The 19,620-nt window shown below is 43.3% G+C and overlaps 1 protein-coding gene across 1 annotated transcript; it reads left to right on the forward strand.

The window, feature by feature from the left end:
• The first annotated feature begins 708 nt into the window (after positions 1–708).
• Positions 709–18,093, forward strand: LOC115192733 (hyaluronidase-4). Its single transcript, XM_029751541.1, has 4 exons — positions 709–795; positions 9,496–10,493; positions 10,847–10,936; positions 16,419–18,093. The coding sequence occupies exons 2-4, from the start codon at positions 9,534–9,536 to the stop codon at positions 16,854–16,856; spliced, it is 1,488 nt and encodes a 495-aa protein (XP_029607401.1). The 5' UTR covers positions 709–795; positions 9,496–9,533; the 3' UTR covers positions 16,857–18,093.
• The last annotated feature ends 1,527 nt before the right edge of the window (positions 18,094–19,620 follow it).

A 19,620-nucleotide genomic window follows, 5' to 3' on the forward strand; every position in this document is an offset into this window, starting at 1 on the left:
GAGGTCTGTTAAAATAACTCACCAGCATATTTTGAACAGACACCCAGGCCAAATAATTAATGTGTACATTGACATACAGCACATTTTAATGTTTTGGGCGGGGTCTGCCTTTTTCTCATAGTAAATGAGTGTGGTTAGCCATTGGACTCTCATGTTAAAGCCAAGTTAAATGAGTGTGTGGGTATGCAATAGCATTGAATCAATTCAATGACACACTAAAAGTAGCACGTATAACTTGCAAAGCACATTGCCGTAGACTAGATGGTATAAAGGCTGGTTAGTTCTGCTACATTAAAGCACACTTGGTCACATGAGAGCCAGGAGACCCTCAGCCACTCACACATGCACACGCGCACACATGGCCACACACACGCACACACACACAGAGAAGCATAAGAGAGATGATCAGACTTAATCATTCAGATCAGTTTTAATGTAATTTATTTAAGGCTATACCCTCCATCCATCGTTCTCTCCTCCCTCCTCCTCCACTCCCCTCTCCTTCCCTACTCTAATCGCTCTGTTGTGGTGTTAGTTCGAGCTTGGTGGTGGTTTCTCCTCCCTCACAGGAAACTCTCTCTCTCTTTAACTCTCTCTTTCTCTCTCTCTCCCTCTTGCTCTCTCTTCCTTTACACTATATAAGTGTGGTGGTTGGATTGTGTGTCAGACAGAGTAAAGGAATACTAGAGTGTAGGACAGATGGAGAGGGGCACAATTCCTGTGCCCCACCCCCTGCCCCCACCCCCCCTCTCCCCGGGATTGGCTGATATGATGGTCGCCGTGCAGGATCTACAGGTGAGAGATCTCTCTGATTCGTCAGATTCCGACATTGCTCTCACACAAACCACATAATATAAAGGAACAAAAATAGCTTTTACCAAACAGCTTTCAAACTAATGGCACAACTGCAGCGTGAATAGGAGGTATTTTTTAAAGTTATGTTTTTGTGCCAGTAAAGGGGCTGTGTCTGACCTGGAATGTTCACTCGTAGGCTGCATTTAGACAGGCAGCCCAAATTTCTGATATTTTCTTTCACTATTTGGTCTTTTGACCAATCAGATCAGAATCTAAACACAGCCTTACAATACTGCACAGTACAAGTCAGTCACTGTGCCTTAGACAGCGCTGGTTTCTACCCCATCTTTTCATGTTTGCCATCTTTGTTCATGTTCACACTTAATGACGAACATAAAAGAGACATTTCAAAGTTTAGCTGTGGGAGCGAGGCTGGCGAGACAAGCATGTTTAACTGCAGAATTAAATGACATTACAACCCCTATAAAACATCAATTTTGTTTGGGGTTGCCTATTTTTTTAATCTTCTGTTCACATACTTAAAACCGAACAGTAAGAATGCCTCCTATAGAGATGAAAATAAGAGGCCTTTGGGGGGAGAGTTAGATACCTGAATACCTGAGGGGATTTTGGCTCATGGATAAAGCGCTTCTCTGGCTCTGGGATAATAGTGACGAGGGACGAGTTATGCCCCCACACAAGCAGAGAGATGAGCCAGACACGCTACAGGACTGACAGATTGTGTTGACAATGTTTGGGCTGCTTCCTGTAGGTTCACCGCGGGGTAAAGGTTCTGGCACAATCTGAGGTGTTGCGTTATATGTGTTTCTCTCTGCCACACTCTCTCTTCCTGTGCCCTCTCTTTCTATTTGCTATCATTTTCTTTCTTTCTCTCTCTCTCTCAATGTATTTATAAATCCCTTTTTACATCAGCAGATGTCACAAAGTGCTTTTACAGAAACACAGCCTAAAACCCCAAACAGCAAGCAATGCAAATGTAGAAGCACGTGGCTAGGAAAACCTCCATATAAAAGGCAGGAACGTAGGAAGAAACCTAGAGAGGAACAAGGCTCTGAGTGGTGACCAGTCCTCTTCTGGCTGTGCCCAGTGGAGATTATAAGAGTACATGGCCATTAAGGCCAGATCGATGACCAGCAGGGTCAAATAACAGTGGTTATAGAGGGTGCAGATCAGTACCTCAGGTGTAAATGTCAGTTGACTTTTCATAGTCGAGCATTAAGAGGTTGAGACAGCAGGAGAGAGAGAGGGAGAGAGAGAGGGAGAGGGAGGGTCGAAACAGCAGGTCCGGGATAAGTTAGCGCGTCCGGTGAACAGGTCCGGGTTCCATAGCCGCAGGCAGAACAGCAGAAACTGGATCAGCAGCATGACCAGGTGGACTGGGGACGGGGACAGCCAGAAGTCATCAGGCCAGGTAGTCCTGAGCAATGGTCCTAGGGCTCAGGTCCTCCGAGAGCGGAGAGAGAGAGAGAGAGAGAGAGAGAGAGAGAGAGAGAGAGTGATGGGAGAATAAGAGGGAGCATACTTAAGATCACAAAGGACACCAGATAAAACAGGAGAATTACACCAGATAGGACAGAGTGACCCTAGCCCCTCAGCTGTTTTAGCCATCCAGCAAGGAAGGATCCACCTCAAACCAAAACAAAACAGTACTGTAGATTAGCTCAGCATTTCTTAATCCTCCTCTCCCAGTACCCCTGGCAATGTCGGGTGCTGTTACAACATATTTCGAAATGTACTGTTTAAAAGGCCCATGGCAGTCAACAAAAATACTTTTCATGTGTTTTATATATATTTCCACACAATGATGTTTGAATTATACTCTAAAAGGGTGAAAATTATGTTAATTCCCTTTTAGTGTAAGAGCTGTTTGAAAAGACCACCTGACATTTCTGCCTGTTTTGGTGGTATGAAGTTTTGGCCTGCCTGGTGACATCACCAGGCGACAATTTAGTCAATAGACCAATAAGAAAGAGAGTTCCAAACCTCTATCAATAACAGCTACTTTTCAGTTTTCTACTCCCTACTCAGACCACTCCCAGACAGTCCTAGCAAAATTATTGCATGAGAAATTGCCCTTTGCTAAGTAAACAATCAATGTAAGGTACTTAATTGCTACCCAAAAAATATTTGATAGTGAGATAAAAATGTCTGCATGTTACCTTTAAGGGATACGTAGGGATTTTGACAATTAGGCCCTTTATCTACTTCCCCAGAGTTAGATGAACTTGTGGATACCATTGTTATGTCTCTGTGTCCAGTATGAAGCATGCTAACACATACCTATAGACTTCCAGACAATGTGCTAATGCTAGTTAGCATTGGCTTGCAAAACTACCTCTAACTTCCTTCATACTGCACAGGCATAAAAATGGTATCCACAAGTTCTGACTGATCTGACTGATTTTGCCAAAATCGAAGTATTCCTTTAAATGAACAGTGAAATGGAATAATATTTTCTCACTATATCTCCTACAAATCACTTTAAGTTCACATTTGAGTTTACAGTCACAGTTCTTGGTCCAATAGATGTTCCAACATCTTTAAACACTAAGTGAGGTATGCAGGGATGAATTGTAGATGAGCTGTCATTGGCTAGAACAGATACTTAAAAACAGTTCAGTTTTAGAAGTTGTTGATGTTGGTCAGAAGGCTTCCATGTAAACCACAGTCATCAACAAAATCTTATCTTAATTGCTACCAGATAGGTCTGCGGGTTCCGGGCAGAAAGATAAATCATTCAATTTGACAGTTCGCCAAACTTACACGCTTCTTCCAATATACAACATCTGTGGTTGCTAGCCTCCTCTTGGAAAAGGCAATTTTATTATTTACATTTATTATGTTACTATACCATATGTACACAATAACATCTGCAAAAGGCATTGAATCCTAGCAATATTTCAAAACGGGTTGCACTTAGTCAATGTTAGTGTTATTTTTTGGGGGGATAGATCAGCTTTAATCTTGCAGTTAGATTGTGGCTTCTATCAATGTAATTGTCTGCATCATTTCCAATCCCCCATATATATTATTTTAAATATATATACACTGCTCAAAAAATAAAGGGAACACTTAAACAACACATCCTAGATCTGAATGAAAGAAATAATCTTATTAAATACTTTTTTCTTTACATAGTTGAATGTGCTGACAACAAAATCACACAAAAATAATCAATGGAAATCCAATTTATCAACCCATGGAGGTCTGGATTTGGAGTCACACTCAAAATTAACGTGGAAAACCACACTACAGGCTGATACAACGTTGATGTAATATCCTTAAAACAAGTCAAAATGAGGCTCAGTAGTGTGTGTGGCCTCCACGTGCCTGTATGACCTCCCTACAACGCCTGGGCATGCTCCTGATGAGGTGGCGGATGGTCTCCTGAGGGATCTCCTCCCAGACCTGGACTAAAGCATCCGCCAACTCCTGGACAGTCTGTGGTGCAACGTGGCGTTGGTGGATGGAGCGAGACATGATGTCCCAGATGTGCTCAATTGGATTCAGGTCTGGGGAATGGGCGGGCCAGTCCATAGCATCAATGCCTTCCTCTTGCAGGAACTGCTGACACACTCCAGCCACATGAGGTCTAGCATTGTCTTGCATTAGGAGGAACCCAGGACCAACCGCACCAGCATATGGTCTCACAAGGGGTCTGAGGATCTCATCTCGGTACCTAATGGCAGTCAGGCTACCTCTGGCGAGCACATGGAGGGCTGTGCGGCCCCCCAAAGAAATGCCACCCCACCCCACACCATGACTGACCCACCGCCAAACCGGTCATGCTGGAGGATGTTGCAGGCAGCAGAATGTTCTCCACGGCATCTCCAGACTCTGTCACGTCTGTCACATGTGCTCAGTGTGAACCTGCTTTCATCTATGAAGAGCACAGGGCGCCAGTGGCGAATTTGCCAATCTTGGTGTTCTCTGGCAAATCACAAACGTCCTGCACGGTGTTGGGCTGTAAGCACAACCCCCACCTGTGGACGTCAGGCCCTCATACCACCCTCATGGAGTCTGTTTCTGACCGTTTGAGCAGACACATGCACATTTGTGGCCTGCTGGAGGTCATTTTGCAGGGCTCTGGCAGTGCTCCTCCTGCTCCTCCTTTCACAAAGGCGGAGGTAGCGGTCCTGCTGCTGGGTTGTTGCCCTCCTACGGCCTCCTCCACGTCTCCTGATGTACTGGCCTGTCTCCTGGTAGCGCCTCCATGCTCTGGATACTACGCTGACAGACACAGCAAACCTTCTTGCCACAGCTCGCATTGATGTGCCATCCTGGATGAGCTGCACTACCTGAGCCACTTGTGTGGGTTGTAGACTCCGTCTCATGCTACCACTAGAGTGAAAGCACTGCCAGCATTCAAAAGTGACCAAAACATCAGCCAGGAAGCATAGGAACTGAGAAGTGGTCTGTGGTCACCACCTGCTGAACCACTCCTTTATTGGGGGTGTCTTGCTTATTGCCTATCATTTCCACCTGTTGTCTATTCCATTTGCACAACAACATGTGAAATTTATTGTCAATCAGTGTTGCTTCCTAAGTGGACAGTTTGATTTCACAGAAGTGTGATTGACTTGGAGTTACATTGTGTTGTTTAAGTGTTCCCTTTATTTTTTTGAGCAGTATATATATATGTTTTAGATATATTTTCCTTCTTTATTATTTTCCCCTTACCTACCATCCCTCCCCTAATTGAAGTAAACTAATGGACAACAATACTTAGGCTTCTACTTCCAGCTCATACATACTACAGTTGAAGTCGGAAGTTTACACACACTTAGGTTGGAGTCATTAAAACTAGTTTTTCAACCACTCCACACATTTCTTGTTAATAAACTATAGTTTTGGCAAGTTGGTTAGGACATCTACTTTGTGCATGACACAAGTCATTTTTCCAACAATTGTTTACAGACAGATTATTTCACTCATAATTCACTTTATCACAATTCCAGTGTGTCAGAAGTTTACATACACTAAGTTGACTGTGCCTTTAAACAGCTTGGAAAATTCGAGAACATGATGTCATGGCTTTAAAAGCTTCTGATAGGCTAATTGACATAATTTGAGTCCATTGGAGGTGTACTTGTGAATGAATTTTAAGGCCTACCTTCAAACTCAGTGCCTCTTTGCTTGACATCATGGGAAAATCAAAAGAAATCAGCCAAGACCTCAGAAAAAAAAGTAGACCTCCACAAGTCTGGTTCATCCTTGGGAGAAATTTCCAAATGCCTGAAGGTACCACGTTCATCTGTACAAACTCAGAAAGGAGATGCGTTCTGTCTCCTAGAGATGAACGTACTTTAGTGTGAAAAGTGCAAATCAATCCCAGAACAACAACAAAGGACCTTGTGAAGATGCTGGAGGAAACAGGTACAAAAGTATCTATATCCACAGTGAAACGAGTCCTATATCGACATAACCTGAAAGGCCGCTCAGCAAGGAAGAAGCCACTGCTCCAAAACTGCCATAAAAAAGACAGACTACGGTTTGCAACTGCACATGGGGACAAAGATCATACTTTTTGGAGAAATGTCCTCTGGTCTGATGAAACGAAAATAGAATTGTTTGGCCATAATGATCATCGTTATGTTTGGAGGAAAAAGAGGGAGGCATGCAAGCCAAAGAACAACATCCCAACCGTGAAGCACGGCGGTAGCAGCATCATGTTGTGGGGGTGCTTTGCTGCAGGAGGGACTGGTGCACTTCACAAAATAGATGGCATCATGAGGAAAGAAAATGATGTGGATATATTGAATCAACATCTCAAGACATCAGTTGCACCCCTGACTTTTTGCCCTCAAAACAGCCTCAATTCATCGGGGCATGGACTCTACAAGGTATCAAAGCGTTCCACAGGGATGCTGGACCATGTTGACTCCAATGCTTCCCAAAGTTGTGTCAAGTTGTCTGGATGTCCTTTGGGTGGTGGACCATTCTTGATACACATGGGAAACTGTTGAGCAAGAAAAACCCAGCAGGGTTTCAGTTCTTGACACAAACTGGTGCACCTGGCACCTACTAACTTACCCAGTTCAAAGGCACCTCAATATTTTATCCCGCCCATTCACCTTCTGAATGGCACACACACACAATCCAGTATCAATTGTCTCAAGGCTAAAAAATGATTCTTTAACCTGTCTCCTCCCCTTCATCAATAAGGGATCATAGACATTTATATTTCTGTCATTTAGCAGACACCCTTATCCAGAGCAACTTAAATTTAGTGCGTTCATCCAAAGATAGGTAGGTGGGACAACCACATATCACAGGCATAGAAAGTACATGGTTACTCAATAAAGTAGCTATGAGTAGAGTCAGAGCTAGAAAGGGGGTCAGGGAGAGGTCTCGGGGGGCAATTGTCATACTTGAGTAAAAGTAAAAATACCTTAATAGAAAATGACTCAAGTAAAAGTGAAAGTCACCCAGTAAAATACAACTTGAGTAAAAGTCTAAAAGAATTTGGTTTTAAATAGACTTAAGTATCAAAAGTAAATGTAATTTCTAAAATGTATATACGTATCAAAAATAGAAGTAAAAGTTAAAATCTTTTCAAGTTCCTGATATTAAGCAAATGTTATTTTTTTTGATTCACGGAAAGCCAGGGGCACACTCCAACACTCCAGATATAATTTACAAATGAAGCATGTGTGTTTAGTGAGTCCGCCAGATCAAAGGAAGTAGGGATGACCAGTGATATTTTCTTGATAAGTGTGTGAATTGGACCCTTTCCCTGTAGTGCTAAACATTGAAAATGTAACAAATACTTTTGGGTGTCAGGAAAAATGCATGGAGTAAAAAGTAAAACATTTTCTTTAGGAAGGTAGTGAAGTAAGAGTACAGATACCCCCCAAAACTACATAGGTTGTCAAAAATAAAATAGTACAGACTCCCCCCAAAACGACTTAGCTTGTACTTTGTAGTATTTTTACTTAGGTACTTACACCACCGGGGTGGGTCAAGTGCAAGTGCTGGTTCACCTCATCGAGTAGCAGAATGGAGTGCTCAGGCTGGGGTGTAGGGTTTGAGCATAGGTGTAAGGTAGGGAGCTGCAGTTCCTCTTGCTGTTCCATAGGTAAGCACCATGGTCTTGTAGTGGATGCGAGCTTTGACTGGAAGCCAGTGGAGTGTGCAGAGGAGCGGGGTGACATGAGAGAACTTGGGAAGGTTGATAACCAGGCGGGCTGCAGCATTCTGGATAAGTTGCAGCGAGTCACTGCTACAACAACTCTATGGATGTTGTAGAGCATGAACCTGCAGGAGCGAGTCACTGCTTTGATGTTTGCAGAGAATGACAGGGTGTTGTCTAGGGTCATGCCAAGGTTTGTTGCACTCTGGGAAGGCGACACTGTGGAGTGGTAGGAAGTGGCTTTAGTAGCAGATACAGAGGAAGAGAAGGTAGAGAGGAGGGAGTGAAAGGATGATAGGTCCTCCGGAAGTTTAGTTTTCCTCCATTTTTGTTCAGCTGCCCGCAGCCCTGTTCTGTAAGCTCGCAATGAGTCACTCAGCCACGGAGCAGGAGGGGAGGGCCGAGCCGGCCCGGGAAGAAACGGGACAGTGCGAGTCATAGGATGCTGAAAGGGAGGAGAGTAGGGTCAAAGAGGCAGAAGCAGGATACAGGAGGGAGAAGGTAATATGTACATGTAGGTAGAGTTATTAGCAGAAGGGAGAGATGATATGATAGAAGAGGAGAGAGTAGTGGGAGAGAGAGAGCAAAGATTGTGATGCGCATGACCATCTGGGTAGGGGCTGAGTGGTTAGGGTTGGAGGAAAGGGAGACAGAAAAGGAAACAAAGTAGTGATCAGAGACCTGGAGGGGGGTTGCAGTGAGATTAGTAGGCGAGCAGCCTCTAGTAAAGATGAGGTCAAGGGTATTGCCTGCCTTGTGAGTTGGAGGTGATTGGGAAAGAATGAGGTCAAAAGAGGCAAGGAGGGGAAGAGTGCTTTTACCTGGATTCGTGGAAAGAGCAGGTGTTCTTAATGTTTTGTATACTCAGTGTACTGGTACATAATCTTATTCCCGGCTTGAAACTCTGACTCAGGCATTTGGTAAATCAGCAGGTACAATGTTGGGAACAGTTGTCGTTAAACACTGGTAGAAAACTCTAAAAAGGCATCTGGTGACAATGTACAAACATGCCTGTGAGGGATGCAGTGGCCATCCCTCTGATCAGGGTACAGCTAGATGTGGTGTGGACATGAGCAGTCTGCCCAGCTCATGGTTTAGTCAGACCCCTGGGTGTCAATTGACAAGGCATCAAGGCGTCATGGCAACATGCATGCCAACATTCTGATCTATTTGTGTATGGCTAATAAATTAACCAAATAGAAACAGAAACTTGCTCAACAGCAGAAAACTTTAAGCACAGGTGCAAACAACCTACATTGTTGTACACAGTATGGGATATTCTCTAAGCCGATTAGCATTGTTGTGAAACACTATATGATAAAATGACCCCTCATCTATAATCCCTAATGTCCTCTCTCTTCCTTTCTCCTTCTCTCTCACTCACTATCCCTCTCTTTCTCTCTCTCTCTTCCTCACCCACTCTTTCTCTCTCCATCATTCCTCTATATTGTTCACTCTCTCTCACTCCCTTTCACTCTCTATCCTTCTTCTGTCTGTATCATTCACTATCTTACTCGCTCTCTCTCTCTTCCTTTTTCTCTCTTCAGGATGTTTGACAGCCCTTCCCATTGACCCAAGCCCGAGGATGCTCATGGTGCCCGTCGGAAGTGGCCAACCTCACCACACCGTGCCTGTGGCCTGCGCCCTCACCTGTTCCTGGCTCCTGCTACTCTTTCATGCCGCCTTCAGCCAGAAACCTGCCAAGCTGCCCCTGGTGGGCCGCAAGCCCTTCATCGCTGCCTGGAACGCACCGCTGGACCTGTGCACTGTCAAGTACAATGTCCACACCAACCTGGAGCAACTCTTCCACATTAGTGGCAGTCCGAGGGCCGTCCACACTGGCCAGAACGTTACCATTTTCTACGCCAACCGGCTGGGCCTCTACCCTTTCTACACGGACCACAGCATCCCTATCAACGGAGGCCTGCCCCAAAACTGCAACATGAATGACCATCTCCTCAAGGCCTACAGGGATATCAACCATTTTATCCCCTCGGAGGACTTTGCCGGTCTGGCGGTCATTGACTGGGAGTACTGGCGCCCACAGTGGAGCCGCAACTGGCACAAGAAAGACATTTACCGGCGGAAGTCCCGGGAGCTGATCGCACAGGCCTATGTCAACGTGACTTCATCACAAATCGAAGAGCTGGCGAGCAAACGCTTTGAGAAGAGTGCCCGGGCGTTCATGCAGAAGACTGTCCAGCTAGGGACGTTCCTTCGCCCCAACGGACTCTGGGGCTTCTACCTCTATCCGGACTGCCACAACTACAACCTGTATGAGCACAACTACACAGGCTCCTGCCCTCTGCTGGAGAGCCAGCGTAATGACGAACTGCTCTGGTTGTGGAACAGCAGCACAGCACTGTTTCCCTCAGTGGCTATCAGGAAGAGCCAAACAGACAGTGTCAGCAACCTCCATTTCTCCCAGTTCAGGGTGCTGGAGTCTCTGAGGATAGCTGGGCTCACCTCACATGGCTATGATCTGCCCACGTTCGTGTACACACGCCTGGGCTACAGAGACGAGGCAATGGCCTTCCTCACCACGGTAAGACTGCCACACTTAATAACCCAAAGGTCTAAAATCAAATGCTTTTCATCCTACATGATCCCAATGGGACTGGTAATTCACTGATTCTTAGTTGATACTACAAAACTTTGGAATGCTTTACACACAGGATCAGTTTAGACATAACTTGTTTGACTGGGAACTATTTCTTTTTGGCATTCTTTAACCTACACTAATTTGTTTCCCTCAGCAGTCAACACTATTTAGAGTACAGTATCATCAGTTGTGTGCAGGCTTTTCCTAAGGAGACATTAGCACCATCTTGTGGCTGCTTAAATAAGTTGAAAATGTGGTGGAATTATCCTGTCTGTGTGTCTGTATGTGAATTGCAGAAAGACTTGATCCACACCATTGGGGAGAGTGCTGCTCTTGGTGCTGCTGGTTTTGTGATCTGGGGAGACCTCAACCTCACCTCATCCAGAGTGAGTCTGATTCTCCATCTTTACTGTTATCTAATATGATTCACATTAAAGTTAGACCATCCAAGTGTTACACTTGCTAGAATAGAGAAGAGCCAAAAAGGCTGGCGTTAGGGCAATGAACTCCTCTGACAAAGACAAATCCTTAATTAAAGCTATGAAAATAAAGTGCTTGCTATTTCATTCTGTTTGGACTTATTTTTGCTGTCAACACCTCCAAGGCCTGTGTACATCTGTCATTCAAAATGAGGCTTTGAGAAGAAATGTAATGTATTCCTAAATGTATTCCAAACATTCTTCCTACTAAAAATGTATCAATGGTGACGTCTTTTGGATGTCTTTTTTTGGTGCAGTCTGGACTGGCCATGTTTTCAGCGTACTAGGATGCAGATTTTTGGTCTCAACATTTTTATTTTATTTATTTTTATTTCACCTTTATTTAACCAGGTAGGCAAGTTTAGAACAAGTTCTCATTTACAATTGCAACCTGGCCAAGATAAAGCAAAGCAGTTTGACACATACAACAACACATGGAGTAAAACAAACATACAGTCAATAATACAGTAGAAAAATAAGTCTATATACAATGTGAGCAAATGAGGTGAGATAAGGGAGGTAAAGGCAAAAAAAGGCCATGGTGGCGAAGTACATACAATATAGCAAGTAAAACACTGGAATGGTAGATTTGCAGTGGAAGAAAGTACAAAGTAGAAATAGAAATAATGGGGTGCAAAGGAGCAAAATAAATAAATAAATAAACACAGTAGGGGAAGAGGTAAAATTGGGCTAAATTATAGATGGGCTATGTACAGGTGCAGTAATCTGTGAGCTGCTCTGACAGCTGGTGCATAAAGCTAGTGAGGGAGATAAGCGTTTCCAGGTTCAGAGATTTTTGTAGTTCGTTCCAGTCATTGGCAGCAGAGAACTGGAAGGAGAGGCAGCCGAAGGAGGAATTGGCTTTGGGGGTGACCAGTGAGCTATACCTGCTGGAGCGTGTGCTACAGGTAGGTGCTGCTATGGTGACCAGCGAGCTGAGATAAGGGGGGACTTTACCTAGCAGGGTCTTGTAGATGACCTGGAGCCAGTGGGTTTGGCGACGAGTATGAAGCGAGGGCCAGCCAACGAGAGCATACAGGTCGCAGTGGTGGGTAGTAGATGGGGCTTTGGTGACAAAACGGAAGGCACTGTGATAGACTGCATCCAATTTATTGAGTAGGGTATTGGAGGCTATTTTGTAAATTACATCACCGAAGTCGTGGATTGGTAGGATGGTCAGTTTTATAAGGGTATGTTTGGCAGCATGAGTGAAGGATGCTTTGTTGTGAAATAGGAAGCCGATTCTAGATTTAACTTTGGATTGTAGATGTTTGATGTGAGTCTGAAAGGAGAGTTTACAGTCTAACCAGACACCTAGGTATTTGTAGTTGTCCACATATTCTAAGTCAGAAACATCCAGAGTAGTGATGCTGGACAGGCGGGCAGGTGCAGGCAGCGATCGTGTGGCTCAGTTGGTAGAGCATGGTGTTTGCAACGCCAGGGCTGTGGGTTCGATTCCCACAGGTGACCAGTACGGAGAAAAAAATGTATGCATTCACTACTGTAAGTCGTGAGAGCGTCTGCTAAATGACTAAAATGTAAAGAGCATGCATTTAGTTTTACTTGTATTTAAGAGCAGTTGGAGGCCACGGAAGGAGAGTTGTATGGCACTGAAGCTCATCTGGAGGGTTGTTAACACAGTGTCCAAGAAGGGCCAGAAGTATACAGAATGGTGTCGTCTGCGTAGAGGTGGATCAGAGACTCACCAGCAGCAAGAGCAACATCATTGATGTATGCAGAGAAGAGAGTCGGCCCAAGAATTGAACCCTGTGGCACCCCCATATAGACTGCCAGAGGTCCGGACAACAAGCCCTCCGATTTGACACACTGAACTCCATCTGAGAAGTAGTTGTTGAACCAGGCGAGGCAATCATTTGAGAAACCAAGACTATTGAGTCTGCCGATGAGGATGTGGTGATTGACAGAGTCGAAAGCCCTGGCCAGGTCAATGAATACGGCTCCACAGTATTGTTTCTTATCGATGGCGGTTAAGATATCGTTTAGGACCTTGAACGTGGCTGAGGTGCACCCATGACCAACTCTGAAACCAGATTGCATAGCGGAGAAGGTGCGGTGGGATTCAAAATGGTCGGTAATCTGTTTGTTGACTTGGCTTTCAAAGACCTTAGAAAGGCAGGGTAGGATAGATATAGGTCTGTAGCAGTTTGGGTCAAGAGTGTCCCCCCCTTTGAAGAGGGGGATGACCGCAGCTGCTTTCCAATCTTTGGGGATCTCAGACGACACGAAAGAGAGGTTGACTAGGCTAGTAATAGGGGTTGCATCAATTTCGGCAGATAATTTTAGAAAGAGAGGCTCTACAGTGAAATGAGCCAATAAACACTAACCAGAACAGCAATGGACAAGGCATATTGACATTAAGGAGAGGCATGCTTAGCCGAGTGATCGTAAGGGTCCAGTGAGTAGTAAGGTTGGTTGGGGTCACGGCGATTCAGACAGCTAGCCGGGCCATGGGTAGCAAGCTGGCAGAAGATGGTCTGTTTTTAGCCACCTCATGCGTTTCCGTCAGTAGATTAGTGGGGTTCTGTGTGGTAGAGGGGACCAATCCAATTGGCAAAATAGTTATAGTTATAGTGGCCCAAGAAAATTGTCCGATAGACCTATTCAGATAGCAGCCGATAAGACAGCTAACGATTAGCGGGCCGCAGATGGGCGTTCAGGTTATGTCGCGACGGAGGGGCCAGTTGGATAACTCCCTCGGGCAGATAACGTCGGTAGTCCAGTCGTGAAGGCCTGGTGGGGCTCCGCATCGGCAGTAAAACGGGTCCGGATAGGTGATTGTAGCCCAGGAGTGGCTGATGGAACTCTTCAGCTGGCTAGCTCCGGAATAATTGATGTTTGCTCTGGGACCGATGTTAGCCAATAGTCACTAGGATAGCAGCTAGCTAGCCAGTGAATTGGCTAACTTCTGGCTAACTTCTGTTTGGCTTCTGTTGTGGATTTCAGATTTGAGGTGAATAATCCTTTTTTTAAACAATTGGTGAGGCGGGTTGCAGGAGAGTGTTTTGAAGTTGAGTTTTTAGAAAAAAAATATATAAAAAGATATGCGAAGAAAATATGTAAATATATATATACACGGGACACGACAAGACGAGGACAAAGGACGTCTGACTGCTATGCCATCTTGGAAAGATCTGATCAGATCAGAAAATAGGCGTCTATGTTTGGTTCAGATTTTGTCAGGTCTGGACCAGCCTTGATTTCTACATCCACAGATGTCTGTTCCGGACTTGCCTATATTTGGCCCAAACAGACGTTTATAATTGGTTCGGATTTGGTCCGGTCCAGATCACCCTGGAATTGGCCCAAACATAGACGTCTATAAATGGTTCAGATTTAATCCGGTCCGGTTTGGACTGCACAGTACAGCGCATTATGAAAAGTAGAGTACAGTACATTACAGTACAGTAGAGCACATTAAGGAACAGTAAAGTATAGAAAAGTAAAGTATAGTGTACTGTTTTGCACCCCACTATACTCTACTGAATTAAACTATACTGTACTGTACTGAATTATACAACGGGTAGGTCTAATCCTGAATGCTGATTGGTTAAAACCGCATTCCAGCAGGTGTCTATTTCACAAGTTACCACTGACTGAATCTATGATGTTGAAATGCCTATTTACTCTTTTCCATCTTCACTAGAAAACAGCTTAAACAAATGCAAATGAAGCTACTTTGCTGTTATTCTGGCTGCACTTTTTGACATGACTGTAAATTAACCGTAGTTGGCTAGCTAGCAAGCAAGGGATAATAACGTTGCCAGTCAGTATGGCAATGGAACATTTAGAATGAACGACTGGATCGTGTCTATAGATACAGAACAAAAAGAATGAACGACTGGGTCGTGTCCATAGATATAGAACAAAAATAACGAATGACTGGGTCGCACCTCTAGCAACCCTAGATTTGTGTCAGGACTATATCTTGTGGAAGGATGAAATAGTACGAATAAATTAATCAAAATAAATTTTTTAATGAAATATGTCAAATATGTCAATCATTATTTTAATATGTTGGTAACCGTTGTATAAAGGTGATAATGCCCCCGCATAAAGATAATAACACCCATGCCAATATATCCAACAAACACTGGCTTCAAGGGCATTATCACTTAATTAAACTCTACTGTAATGAATTAAACTGTACTGTACTGTACAAAACTGTACTTTATTGTACTGTACTGTACTCTACAGAATTAAACTATACTGTACTCTCCTTTACTGTACTCTACTGTACTCTGTTCTACTGAATTAAACTCTACTGTACTGTACTCAACTGTACTCTACTGTACTAAACATATGGGAGGCAGGTAGCCTAGCTTTAAGAGCGTTGGACCAGTAACCAAAAGGTTGCTGGTTCGAATCCCTGACCCGACTAGGTGAACCATCTGTCGATGTGCAAGACAATCTGTTGATGAGCAAGGCACGAAACACAAATTGCTCCTGTATGTCGCTCTGGATAAGAGTGTCTGCTAAAATGTAATGTAAATATAAACTGTGCAGTACTGTGATGTTCAAACTTGTGAAACATAGCCTAGACGTCTATGATTCGGTTGGACAGACCACATTTGTAGTTGTTTGGGTGTGGAGCTCATTAGAATAATACCCAGCATGCTTTGCAAGTGTTTGTTTTTACATTTACAAAAATGTAATACATATTATGTTGCAATCTTCATTTGGCTCACCGTTCCTATTTTAAGAGGCTTAATGAATTATTATTGTGATATAATGCTTACTTCATTGATAATGTATGTGCAGTTGAAATTTGAAAAAATACTTATTTCAATATCTGTAAATTATCTCTTTTCAATGTCTGGAAAATACATGTTTTTGACGTCTTTGTCTGGAAAACTTGTATTTTCTAGTTTCATTCAGCACCTCAAATGCACTTCATTACAACGTCCGGAAAACAAGTATTTTCAACATCTGGAAAATAAGTATTTTTGATATCTGGATAACACATATTTTCTGCATCCGGAAAATAAGTATTTTCACCTTTCATTCAGCAGATAAAATACACCGTCAACGTCTGGAAAATAAGTCTAAAATATGTATTTTCAACTTAATTTTGCTTACTGGGTTCTCTTGGAGCTTGAGTTGGAACTTCAAGCATTTTATAAATCTGGGTGTAAGACATACCAATGCTATAAGGAGGACAATAGTTGGTTGACAATAGCTGAAAACCAACAGAGAATAGTTATGACAGTATAGGGCAGCGCTCTCTAAAGTATATAAGGGATTATCGTGGATTGCACAATGCCCTTATTTGTTTGACTGTCTATTCGGTTTTTTTCTCTCTCTCTCTCTCTCTCTCGCTCTCTCTCTCTCTCTCTCTCTCTCTCTCTCTCTCTCTCTCTCTTGTCTCCAGCACAACTGCACAAAGGTGAAGTCCTTCCTGAACCAGCGCTTGGGTCAGTACATCACCAATGTGACACGGGCTGCAGAGGTCTGCAGTGACTTCCTGTGCCAGAGCAACGGCCGCTGTGTCCGCAGGGACCTCCACGCCCCGTACTACCTCCACCTGAGCGGAGACAGCTACCACATCCAGCCTTCAGGGGAAGGGGACTTTGTGGTCACTGGCTGGCACTCACAGCACGAGCTCCAACTACTGGCCGAGAGGTTCCGCTGTCACTGCTATGAGGGACACACCGGGGAGAAGTGTGACAGCCTGAACAAGGTGGTGGAAGAAGAGGAGGAAGAGGAGGGGGGAGAGGGGGAGGAGGAGCAGAGGGAAAGTGCGGCTTCACGAACTGGGAACACCCTTGGCTTGGTGGTGTTGCTCCTCCTATTGAACTTATATCCTTAGTGGGGACTGTTGTATGATGATAGCACTTTAAGTGCCATGTGTTATTTGCGGTAGTGGAGACAGAGCTTGAAGTCACTTCCATGGGAACTGCTTTCATGCAATGCTTTGTCATTTTTCAACTGGGGTCCTTCACTTTAATGGGTAACACTTTACTTGAAGGGTACCACCTTGTCAGCTCAGGGATTGAAACGAACAACCTTTCAGTTACTGGCCCAATGCTCTAACTGCTAGGCTACCTGCCACCCTAAATGCCTATCCTGTCATCAAACCTACTTTATGCTATCATTAAGCCTTACTATATATTAGGGTCAATATAAACTGTGGGCTGTTTTTTGTCATTTTGCCATTAGGCATGCGCTGCTCCCTTTGCTAGCAATGACATGTATTTGCTGAAAGTAAGGTAACATCCAAACCCTATTAATTCACACAAAACACCATAACTATTGGTAGTATTGTAAGTTCTGACAATTTAATGATATCTGGGACTCTTGCTCCAGTCTCCCCTTATATTTTGCAGTTTCATCTAGCAATAAGCTTGGTAATTCCACAACGCAAAGTTTATTATTTTTTTAACTGTACGCTATCATTGAATGCTAATTAATTTGAACGGATTATCTAATTTGACTACTGGAGGAACAATAAAGTTTTAAAAAGTTCCTTGGCACAGCCCAATTTGAAAAAGCCTTTAACAAATGGGTGTATCTACATGGAAAAGTTTCCGAACCACTTCACGTTCGGGCCCCGTGGCCTTCTACAGGGAGCACTGTTTAGTAGGCAACGTATAGGAACATTGTGTAACAGAGGCGCTATGGAGGTTGCCAGCTGTTTCCTTCCCACGCCTTTTTGCAAACATTGGTGTTCAAGTTATATTTCAACTGGACATCTCATCGATTCACAGGTGTATGTTCAAAAGAACCCAAAGCCTTACGTATCACTCTGACATTGAAGCTCAGGTAGGCAGGGGTTAACACTGAGCAGCAACGGAAGAGACAAGGTATGTAATGTCAACACCTTTTGCCTGTCCTCCTTAGTTAGTAGTTTACTGTAGGAGAGTTGGAAGGTATTTTCTTGCAACACCAAAGTGAGTGTCTTCTACCCAGGTTACTCTTGAAATGTGTGAAAATGTAAAATAATTTTGATGTACAATTGTTATGCTAAACTGGACTGTAAAACCATTATGTATATAGCCTGTATGTTATTTTAATGTAAAGAACAGAAATGTTTCAAATCTTGCCAATTGTATTCATGTTGTTCTTTACCCATGCACAATGGCACTGTACAAATGTACTCCAGATGTTCTTTCTGTGAAGCACCCAGGGCTAGAGCCATAATTGACTTGGCATCAATATAAGGCATGTCAGCATTTTGATAGCCGCCAACATTTCTTTTTGTATTGCTTTACTCACTTTTTGTTCATATTTCATGTGTATGGACAAGTGGCTCATATAAGTAGTTCATACAATTTATTTCATTATGTCTACTGACTGTGGTTTTACTGTAGACAAATCCATCTCAGTGTGGATGATTTCATCATCTCAGCTATAGTAGGCCTGTTGTGCTTTTGCCTAGACCGCACTTAAGATTCCAAGATTGTAAACCAAATACACAAGGATTATATGCAACATATGACAAGTGTTGCTTGAATGTAGATGAACTGCAAAAAAATTTAAAAAATCTATAATTTTGGATAAATCAATTTGTTTCTACATTCTGCTTCAAAGCCAAGAAATTGTATTAAATGGCATTATATAGAGGCTGATATCAAGAAATAAACATGGATGACTATTTTCCAATTGACAACATATCAAAGAAGATTCTCCATTGAGAATGGTTTTTAATCAGCCCTTAGGAGCCCTTTAACCGTCCCTTAAAGTGGCCTGAATGTGACCCTTAAAGTTTGGATTCTATTGCATGTGTATTTGGACACATTCCTTCTCTTACACACGATGTGTTAGGCTGATAACTGCAGACAAACACTGATATCCTCGGCACACTCCAGAGGTCAGGTGCCTTGAAGGGCATCTGTGTTTTTCAGAGTGCAGAAACGAGATAGGAGACCAGATATCAGTAAAAGCAGCAGTTTTACAGAAATGTACAGGACCTGCTGTACTGGTTGGTAGACACTACCGTTCAAAAGTTTGGGGTTAATTAGAAATGTCCTTGTTTTTGAAAGAAAAGCTAATTTTTTGTCCATTAAAATAACATCAAATTGATCAGAAATACAGTGTAGACATTGTTAATGTTGTAAATGACTATTGTAGCTGTAAACAGCTGATTTTTAATGGAATAGCTACATAGGTGTACAGAGGCCCATTATCAGCAACCATCACTCCTGTGTTCCAATGGAACGTTGTGTTAGCTAATCCAAGTTTATCATTTTAAAAGTCCAATTGATCATTAGAAAACCCTTTTGCAATTATGTTAGCACAACTGAAAACTGTTGTTCTGATTAAAGAAGCAATACAACTGGCCTTCTTTAGAGTGGTTGAGTATCTGGAGCATCAGCATTTGTGGGTTTGATTACAGGCTCAAAATGTCCAGAAAAATAATTTTCTTCTGAAACTCGTCAGTCTATTCTTGTTCTGAGAAATGAAGGCTACTCCATGCGAGAAATTGCCAAGAGACTGAAGATCTCGTATAACGCTGTGTACTACTCCTTTCACAGAACAGCGCAAACTGGCTCTAACCAGAATAGAAAGAGGAATGGGAGGCCCCGGTGCACAACTGAGTAAGAGGACAAGTACATTATAGTGTCTAGTTTGAG

The sequence above is a fragment of the Salmo trutta genome, chromosome 4, assembly GCF_901001165.1.
Source record: "Salmo trutta chromosome 4, fSalTru1.1, whole genome shotgun sequence".
Lineage (NCBI taxonomy): Eukaryota > Metazoa > Chordata > Actinopteri > Salmoniformes > Salmonidae > Salmo > Salmo trutta.